At 38.6% G+C, this 11,273-nt stretch overlaps 1 protein-coding gene across 1 annotated transcript in view; it reads right to left on the minus strand.

Annotated features, from left to right (window-relative positions):
* The window catches only part of LOC139118754 (uncharacterized), a 30,114-nt gene extending 18,893 nt beyond the window's left edge, over positions 1–11,221 (minus strand). Inside the window, exon 1 of the mRNA XM_070682184.1 lies at positions 10,991–11,221. Within this exon, the coding sequence (XP_070538285.1) occupies positions 10,991–11,070 (80 nt within the window). The 5' untranslated portion in view covers positions 11,071–11,221. The remainder of the gene's footprint in view (positions 1–10,990) is intronic.
* Between the last annotated feature and the right edge of the window lie 52 nt (positions 11,222–11,273).

Below are 11,273 nucleotides of genomic sequence, written 5' to 3' on the forward strand. Positions count from 1 at the left end.
CACACGTTTCGGATGAAAAGACTTTCCAAGGGTGTTTCTTCCCTTGGGTCAACATAGACGACAGTGACCGCACTCCTGTCGTGCAATGGGTTCATCATAGTTCAGAAAGGTAATTTGCTACTGTTTTTGGAGCGTAGAAATATTTGATTAAAGTTATTCACGGTGTATGCTTTTCAATAGTTCAAGGTTAATATCAATCAGAAGTAAGGTTATATACATGGTTATATATATGGTTTGTTTTCATGCCCGTGAATATGAAAAATATCGTAAACATAGTAACTTAACGGCTAAAACGAAAATTGTGATTCTTATGCAAAGATCATAAACAATCACAAAACAAAATGGAGCACTTGTGGCCCAAGTTTAGACGGTTTTTTTTCAAATCTCCGGATTTGCAAAATTTTTGCAGCGCACTACTCACTGACAGGTTCTGGGGCCCCGTTGTCGTTCGCACGGAAAATTTCGTAAATTTTGACGGTTTTTCGGGGTTCGTTGATAGTATAATTGAAATAACAGACTCCGCGCTGGCCATTAACATTTATTTACAGGCGCGGGCTCGAGGAAAGCCAAATTAACGGGCTCGGCAAGCCTCGCCCGTTAATTTTTGGCTTTCCTCTCGCCCTTGCCCATAAATAAACGTTAATGGCCAGCGCGTCGTCCGTTATTTCTATAATATCGGTCATAAAGAAAGAAAAAATAGTTGAAATGACCTCATTGTTAAGAATTGTTCATCTTTTTTTTGTTGGGTTTACGTCTTCTCCGAGAAAATTATGCCACGGAACAGGATGATAGTGGTCAGAGACTCGAACTAATAAAAGCGAACAAATACTTTGCGATCACGATATAATGTAAGGAACAGTTTTCCACCAAGAATGTCCCTCTACACCCCAACTCGATGTCCCAAAGTAATGACTCGCGTGGACTTCAGAAGATTTGTGTATTTAAAACAGTAATACGTACAATCGCAAGACAGTGAATTGACGTTCATATAAATTTGCTAATCAACCTGAGTTGATGAATACCTAAAATTATTATTATTATTATTATTATTATTATTATTATTATTATTATTATTGTACTTGGGCCTCAGCCCAAGTACATTTGTTTTCATTCCGTGGGAAAAAACTCTGTAAGGTATAACCATTCCTGGCTGAGACCAGGGAGGGCAAAATGTCTTGGCTTCATCTTTCTTGGCATAATAAATGGCGTAATGATGTTAACTGAATGGAAGTGCTGCTCTCAGCCAGTCTTGAATAAGTGAGATGTGAATATTAATGCTTCTCTATCTGAGTTTTTGCCACAAAATCTTCTGAATATAATCAAAATGTGCATCGAAATGCAACAATAATGCACCCTCCGTTTCCTAGGCGATGGCACGACCCTTGCTACACCCACTGGACGAGCCAAAGTGGGAGGGGTAATTTCAGTTTGGTCGAACAAGAGGGCTCGAGACCAGAATTTAACATTTAAACTTGAAACATGTTTAATCGCTGACAAGATGTGGACTAGTGTTAATCGAAGTAAAATTGTGAAAAGGAAAGGTTTTATATCCCGGACACAATGAAAAACATTACGACTGGAAACTGTACCCCCAGTTGAGAATAGTAATGCCCACAGCGATGGAGAACACTTATCCTTGAGCTGAGGAAAACCAGACCATCATTTCGAAATAGAGCTGCAGATTCGAGAAGCTCGTTCAAAATAGCTAGGTACACTCCATAAGGAGTGGTTTCGAGTTTTGAGGGCAAATTTCGCCTCCTTCATATAGAAATCGTACGTTGTTTTTCCAGGAGAACACACCATTTGACACAAAATTTGCATGTAAAGGGGTCGCCAGTAAGCACGTGGTCAAATCTGGCATAAGAAACAATATGAAATGTTGGGTAAAGCCAGTCCAAAATAAACTGATTTGAACTTTTGTGTTTTGTAATTTATACCACTGCAGTAACATTACCTTTTTTTGACAACATCACACAATGTAATACGTTTTGAAACTGAATACTCCGACGTATTCTGTGTCTCCTTTGCTAAAAAATACGGTATGCCGATTACCATGTAAGGAGATGATGACGTCAAGACAGATTTGTAGTGTGTTTGGTCCTGGATGGTGCACGAAGTTTTGTCAAGGTAGCTTGTGTATTATTTCCTAAATGGGAGAGATTAGGGTCGATCTAAACGAAGGCCGAAGAATGTTATGATCCTCTAAGCGAGCTGAACTCTAACGCGAATGGTTGGATAATTTGGAGGATGTCTAGAATGATCTCGTCTTATTAAGATTATTTGGCGGTCAGTATTGAATTTCAACTGCGTCACAAGTTTGCGAAATGAGTATTCCGTCGAACGGTCAACGAACGATATTTTAGAAATCTGGAGACATGGCACATCGCATTTTTATTTTAATATTTTATATTTTACAAAAGATGTAAGAAGCAATGATTTTGTCGAAAATTCTGAAAAAAATATGGGAAGATTTGATCGCGAACACATTTTCACATGGGGTCAACTAGCTCTGCGTACGATGCTGTGTGTTCCGCTACAGCTAATCGCCCCGCTCACCACAGCCCTGCAAAGACCCGTACGCGTACGTAGGGTCGGTGACTTCAAATCCATTTTGGGACTTGACGTAAAAAGCCAAATTACTGCCGAAATTCAGCGTTCTTGGGCCCAAGTCGTATCCCAGCCTACCTCAGCTACTCGATCGCAAAAATGACAGTCTTTTATTCACTTCTCGTAAATAACCGTCGATGTCGGCAACTCTCTCGCTAGCCCTGCGTACGATGCTGTGTGTTAGCTGTAGCACATAGCATCGTACGCAGGGCTAGGGGTCAACATGGGGTCGCAGCCATGTTGCCTCAAAACTTATTTCTGTCTGCACTCAAAACTCAAAAATGTCGGATATGAACCTGAAAAATCGATGCAATTTTGTCAAACTTCGGCGAAATTTCAGCATATAGACAAAATTTCATCTAGGTAAGGTAAATTTACTGGATGCTTGACTTCCCGGAGAAGGCGAGCTGTCACGTTCAAGCTCAGGATTATTTGTCGATCAGCTGCTCATACACAGTTGCCCATATGGCCAGGTTTATGAGATTGTTTTCAAGCGACGGCGGCAGACCGTACGGGGCTCTGGATATGAACCTACCGCCGGTGTAGCTGTAATAACTGTTGCGTTGTTTTTAGTGCCCACGGACGAAGTCCTGGGGGAGTTATAGGTTTGGTCATGTCAGTCCGTCCGTCCGTCCGTTCACGCAGATATCTCAGACATGCCCTGGTCAATTTCTTTCAAACTTTGCACAAGAATAGTACCCAACCCCATACAGATGCACGTCGATTTGTTTCACAATGCGATCGAATTTGGCCGTGTTAGAGGACTTTTTAGTTTACACCTCCATAGATTCCCATGTATAAGGCAGTCCTCCATAGACTCCCATGTATAGGCTAAGGCCAAGAAAAATAAAAATTTAGTTTCCCATCGTATTCATACCAAGGATGCAGTGACACAGTTTTTGTCCCCACAGATAAAGTCCAGGGGGCTTATAGATTGGGTCATATCCGTCCGTGAGTCCATCAGTGAGTCCATCGGTTCACGCAGATATCTCAGACATTTTGACAAAATATCATGTGACCTTGGTGACCTTTGACCTCAAATATACATTATTGTCCATAACTCAGTAACCACAAGTGCTAAACCTTTCATATTTGGTATGATGGGACACCTTATGACGCCACATATTGTACCCCATTAATTATGCGCATATCTAATTTTGAGCGAGCCAATAGAGCTAGAGGTCTGATTTTTGGTATATAGGGATAAGTTAACAATACAATTATTATGACAAAATGTGACGTGACCTCAATGACCTTTGACCTCAAATATATATATTTGTCCACAACTCAGTAACCACAAGTGCTACATCCATCATATTTGGTATGATAAGACACCTAACGACACCACATATTGTACCTTATTAATTATGCGCATATCTAATTTTGAGCGAGCCAATAGAGCTAGAGGTCTGATTTTTGGTATATAGGAATAACTTAGCAATACAATTATTTTGACAAAATGTCACGTGACCTCAATGACCTTTGACCTCAAATATATATATTTGTCCACAACTCAGTAACCACAAGTGCTACACCCTTCATATTTGGTATGATGGGACACCTTATGACACCACATATTGTACCTCATTAATTATGCGCATATCTAATTCTGAGCAAGCCAATAGAGCTGGATGTCCGATTTTGGTATGTAGGGATAACTATAGGGTAGAAATCTAAATATGCCCATCTAAATATGAGACATCTACCATCGAGAACAAAAGAAATTTGCTGTAATTTGAATATTTAAGGAGTTTAAGCAATTTCACTATAAATAAAGAACCCCTGCCTCAAACTCCACAAAAGTTGCTAGACATATTTTGCCGTTGTCATGCCATTGCTTCGTTTAATAACCAGTTAATCAAATGCCTAATTGACAGGAGGAAATTCAAGACCATATTTGAATAGTAGTATATATTGTCCTCAAAATTACTCTATCACGGCCCAAGTACTCATTGCCTTCAGCAATACTGCCTTGTTATTATTATTATTATTACAAGTTTAGGGGCTATAAGTATTATATAGAAATTTAATAACAGTTCATTGAAGCTGTGGGAATTCTGAAAAAGAGGTGTTGTTTATTTTAATTTTACTTTTACACCAGATATATGGTCTTTCTAACCCAAAATATCCCTTTGATATTACACATTCTCTTGATTACTGGATTTTTGGTGGAATCTTTGAAAAACTGGTAATTTTTACTCCTGAATGTTGCCATGTAAACATCTCACATGAAAATGAGTGTGATTTTTTTTGGGTGCTAACCAGAAAAACCGTATGATCAATTTTTTACATCAATCAATAGTTCTTTAATAGGAATTAGGGAATAAAGTAACATTTTCAATCCCGAAATAGTTACCATGGCAACTTGAAACATTAAAATAAGATGGTTTTTGTGTTCTCTGACCCGAACTCCCCACACTTGATAATTTCCATATCAATCAAAGTAAATTTTATTGGATATTAGAAAAACTGAAATTTTCAACCCCTAAAATGGTTACCATGGAAAACATTGGGCAGTTAAATCGATATCATATTTGGTCTTTTCGACCCGAAATACCCTAATGGTGGAATTTTCACGGAAATTTGACCTATTATTATTCGCGTTATTATTTTATATAATACTTATATTAATAATAATAATAATAATAATTATTATTATTATTATTATTATTATTATTTTTATTTTTATTATTATTATTATTATTATTATTATTATTATTATTATTATTATTATTATTGTACTTGGGCCTCAGCCCAAGTACATTCGTTTTCATTCCTTGGGAAAAAACTCTGTAAGGTATAACCATTTCTGGCTGAGACCAGGGAGGGCAAAATGTCTTGGCTTCATCTTTCTTGCATAATAAATGGCGTAATGATGTTAACTGAATGGAAGTGCTGCTCTCAGCCAGTCTTGAATAAGTGAGATGTGAATATTAATGCTTCTCTATCTGAGTTTTTGCCACAAAATCTTCTGAATATAATCAAAATGTGCATCGAAATGCAACAATTAATGCACCCTCCGTTTCCTAGGCGATGGCACGACCCTTGCTACACCCACTGGACGAGCCAAAGTGGGAGGGGTAATTTCAGTTTGGTCGAACAAGAGGGCTCGAGACCAGAATTTAACATTTAAACTTGAAACATGTTTAATCGCTGACAAGATGTGGACTAGTGTTAATCAAAGTATTAAGTGTGAAAAAGAAAGGTTTTATATCCCGGACACAATGAAAAACATTACGACTGGAAACTGTACCCCCAGTTGAGAATAGTAATGCCCACAGCGATGGAGAACACTTATCCTTGAGCTGAGAAAACCAGACCATCATTTCGAAATAGAGCTGCAGATTCGAGAAGCTCGTTCAAAATAGCTAGGTACACCCCATAGGGGTGGTTTCGAGTTTTGAGGGCAAATTTCGCCTCCTTCAGAAATCGTACGTTTGTTTTTCCAGCAGAACACACCATTTGACACAAAATTTGCATGTAAAGGGGTCGCCAGTAAGCACGTGGTCAAATCTGGCATAAGAAACAATATGAAATGTTGGGTAAAGCCAGTCAATATAAACTGATTTGAACTTTTGTGTTTTGTAATTTATACCACTGCAGTAACATTACCTTTTTTGACAACATCACACAATGTAATACGTTTTGAAACTGAATACTCCGACGTATTCTGTGTCTCCTTTGCTAAAAAATACGGTATGCCGATTACCATGTAAGGAGATGATGACGTCAAGACAGATTTGTAGTGCGTTTGGTCCTCGATGGTGCACGAAATTTTGTCAAGGTAGCTTGTGTATTTATTTCCTGAATGGGAGAGATTAGGGTCGATCTAAACGAAGGCCGAAGAATGTTATGATACTCTAAGCGAGCTGAACTCTAACGCGAATGGTTGGATAATTTGGAGGATGTATAGAATGATCTCGTCTCATTAAGATTATTTGGCGGTCAGTATTGAATTTCAACTGCGTCACAAGTTTGTGAAATGAGTATTCCGTCGGATGGTCAACGAACGATATTTTAGAAATCTGGAGACATGGCACATCGCATTTTTATTTTAGTATTTTATATTTTACAAAAGATTTAAGAAGCAATGATTTTGTCGAAAATTCTGAAAAAAATATAGGAAGATTTGATCGCGAACACATTTTCACTTGGGGTCAACTAGCCCTGCGTACGATGCTGTGTGTTCCGCTACAGCTAATCGCCCCGCTCACCACAGCCCTGCAAAGACCCGTACGTAGGTTCGGTGACTTCAAATCCATTTTGGGACTTGACGTAAAAAGCCAAATTACTGCCGAAATTCAGCGTTCTTGGGCCCAAGTCGCATCCCAGCCTACCTCAGCTACTCGATCGCTTCCAAAAATGACAGTCTTTTATTCACTTCTCGTAAATAACCGTCGATGTCGGCAACTCTCGCTACTTTTAGCCCTGCGTACGATGCTGTGTGTTAGCTGTAGCACATAGCATCGTACGCAGGGCTAGGGGTCAACATGGGTCGCAGCCATGTTGCCTCAAAACTTATTTCTGTCTGCACTCAAAACTCAAAAATGTCGGATATGAACCTGAAAAATCGATGCAATTTTGTCAAACTTCGGCGAAATTTCAGCCTATAGACAAAATTTCATCTAGGTAAGGTTTTCAAGCGACGGCGGCAGACCGTACGGGGCTCTGGATATGAACCTACCGCCGGTGTAGCTGTAATAACTGTTGCGTTGTTTTTAGTGCCCACGGACGAAGTCCTGGGGGAGTTATAGGTTTGGTCATGTCAGTCCGTCCGTCCGTCCGTTCACGCAGATATCTCAGACATGCCCTGGTCAATTTCTTTCAAACTTTGCACAAGAATAGTACCAACCCCATACAGATGCACGTCGATTTGTTTCACAATGCGATCGAATTTGGCCGTGTTAGAGGACTTTTTAGTTTACACCTCCATAGACTCCCATGTATAAGGCAGTTCTCCATAGACTCCCATGTATAAGGCCAAGAAAAATAAAAATTTAGTTTCTCATCGTATTCATATTGCCTAAAGGATGCATTGACACAGTTTTTTGTCCCCACGGATAAAGTCCAGGGGCTTATAGATTGGGTCATATCCGTCCGTGAGTCCATCAGTGAGTCCATCGGTTCACGCAGATATCTCAGACATTTTGACAAAATATCATGTGACCTTGGTGACCTTTGACCTCAAATATACATTATTGTCCATAACTCAGTAACCACAAGTGCTAAACCTTTCATATTTGGTATGATGGGACACCTTATGACGCCACATATTGTACCTCATTAATTATACGCATATCTTATTTTGAGCGAGCCAATAGAGCTAGAGGTCTGATTTTTGGTTTATAGGAATAACTTAGCAATACAATTATTATGACAAAATGTGATGTGACCTCAATGACCTTTGACCTCAAATATATATATTTGTCCACAACTCAGTAACCACAAGTGCTACATCCTTCATATTTGGTATGATAAGACACCTTATGACACCACATATTGTACCTCATTAATTATGCGCATATCTAATTTTGAGCGAGCCAATAGAGCTAGAGCTCTGATTTTTGGTATATAGGAATAACTTAGCAATACAATTATTTTGACAAAATGTCACATGACCTCAATGACCTTTGACCTCAAATATATATATTTGTCCACAACTCAGTAACTACAAGTGCTACACCCTTCATATTTGGTATGATGGGACACCTTATGACACCACATATTGTACCTCATTAATTATGCGCATATCTCATTCTGAGCAAGCCAATAGAGCTGGATGTCCGATTTTTGGTGTATAGGGATAACTATAGGGTAGAAATCTAAATATGCCCATCTAAATATTAGACATCTACCATCGAGAACAAAAGAAATTTGCTGTAATTTGAATATTTAAGGAGTTTAAGCAATTTCCACTATAAATAAAGAACCCCTGCCTCAAACTCCACAAAAGTTGCTAGACATATTTTGCCGTTGTCATGCCATTGCTTCGTTTAATAACCAGTCAATCAAATGCCTAATTGACAGGAGGAAATTCAAGACCATATTTGAATAGTAGTATATATTGTCCTCAAAATTACTCTATCACGGCCCAAGTACTCATTGCCTTCAGCAATACTGCCTTGTTATTATTATTATTATTATTATTATTATTATTATTATTATTATTATTATTATTATTATTATTAGCTTTATTTCAGGATAAAAAACATCATCCCATATCAATTAAAACAAGAAATAAATACACGAACGAAAAAAAGATTATAAAAGACCGGACAGAGAATACACACATCACAAAAAAAGATAATCCTCAATGGAAAAAGGACTATAAAATATAAAGTAGATCTCTGTACAGTTTAAAAGCAGGCGAGTAAAAATACGCATCTGAGTTAAGTACTGCTAAAATAAGACCATTGCAACTTGTTTTCAAGCGTTCAAAAAAGTTATACATGAACTTTCGCCTGAGCTCCCCAAAGGATGGAATACTGTTAAGAACGAACATGCGACGTGCACTACAATCTCGTGAGTAACCTATAAGAATACGGAAGGAGTTGTTATACGCAACTCTAAGATTGTTCAAACACTATTAGTGTAAAAACTCCATAACTGGGAACAGTACATATTCACACAGTAAGTTCTAAACAAAGTTGCTTTCACGTCAATAGAGCACTGTGAAAATTTCCTCGGTAGAGTGTTTGCTTGACCATAAAAATTCTTTGTCTGACATCTGATAGCACTATCGTCACATAAGAAATCAGAGAAAATGTAGCCCAAATATAAATGTTCGTGAACGATACATAGAGATCTCTCACCCAAACGAACGGGGGGTAGAAGATCGACTCTAATTGAACACTTACGCGGCATAAAATAAATACATTTCGATTTTATAGGATGGTACACAATGTCATGGTCAACACCATAACTCTCGCAAATTCACACGGGTATAGCTGAAGGTTTGCATAACTTACATGCCTAGGAATAAACATACTTAGTCTCCTTGACTTAAGACATTATTCGATTCTAAGTCAAAGCAACCTCTTGGTTCTGTCAAATTAAACTAATAAAAATTTGGCATTTTAAGCGCTTTTGTCTTTGAATACTTATTTCACAGACATTGAAAAAACCTGTACGCAGCCTCTCTGGGACATCACCCGAGATCGGTATTATGGCGGCCACTACCAAGGTCTAAAATTTGACCACAGCGTATTACATGTCAAACACGCGTACGGGTAACCAGAAACTGATTAACTAAAATTATCATAAAATATAGTTACCTTTCTTCACTTCAAAACAACGAACTAAAAAAGTTCGGCGCTGACATTATTCACACTTTAGGAAATTAATAAAAAAATACTTCAAGTTGCAAATCCAACAACTCTGGTTCGAACGCGAATATAAATGTTCAGTGGAGACGCAAAATCTATTTCTCCAATAAGCTTTGAGTATGGAGGACCAAACAGGAAATTATATGTCCATAAATGTCAAGGAATTCGGGATCAATTTCGGCATTGTTCAGATGAGGTCAAAAAGGTTGATGCTCTGATGGTAATAGAGAAGGCGGCATCTTAGGTGGTTGTCATTATGTCATTTGTGGTATTATGCGCATCGATAGTGAAAGACTGAAACTTTTGCTCAAACTTTCCGTAAAGGATCTTTCAACATTCTCTTTCAAAATCAAGAATAAAAATGGAGGGGGGTCACCGTGCAAATTTTGGTACTAAAAAAACAAATAAGCCAAGATTTACCGATATTTAAAACTCGAAATGGCCGCCACCCTTGTGTTAACTCTTTAGAGATAAATATTTTTTCGAATTTCGAAAAACGAAGCCGATGAATTTTTTTTTTACCCCAAGAGCTTTAAAAATGAACCCCTACAAGTGGTATATCAGAAAAGAATTGTTACCGTAAAAGTTTGAGAGTCCGAATATCTGTCCCCGAGGCGCATTCTACCCTAACGAGTAGTTCCAAGTGAAGCCATGTTGGTCGATAAAATGCCGCCGGTGTCATTTCTAGCCATACGGCTAACCTAAGACTTGCGGAGCGCACATGCATGATCTCACAGCTTGACTATGCGGGGCTCTTTAAAGTAGTTAACCGCATAAGCCTAACATTTCTTTCGATCGCTTAGAGCATCCTCGATAGTGAACATGCATGTACGCTTACATGCACCTCATGGATATCAACCTTACCGAAAGTTTACTCAGACCTTGGTACTTCAGGTTGGCCTTTTTTGAGAAAATAGAACTTTAAGGCCTGTTTATTTCCTCGTAGCACCGTGATGCCTACTTTGACTATTCATGTTTGAACTTTTTTTATCTTTCAAAATATTTCGCAAAGCGATCGATTCTGGGCGCCAGAATTCTCTAGCCAAAGCAATGCTCACCCATCTTCTAGGAAGGTTCGGGGATCGTCTCGCCCGTAGTGCCAAGACGGACGATGCAGCAGTGTTCCTGGTGTGGCCATCTCAGCGCCTTACCAATTCCATGATAGCCGTGCGTCAGTACTCATGCCCCGGACTCAATGACAATGTCTTTTTCCCCCGCATTGGAAGTCCTATTCAATAGCTCCAACCTGTACCTTGTACATTTGTTATGCACCAATTCACACAAACTCTTATTATTAAAGGGGAGACAATATTATTCATGCGACGCAAAACATCAATTCGC

This window comes from Ptychodera flava, chromosome 19, assembly GCF_041260155.1.
Source record: "Ptychodera flava strain L36383 chromosome 19, AS_Pfla_20210202, whole genome shotgun sequence".
Lineage (NCBI taxonomy): Eukaryota > Metazoa > Hemichordata > Enteropneusta > Ptychoderidae > Ptychodera > Ptychodera flava.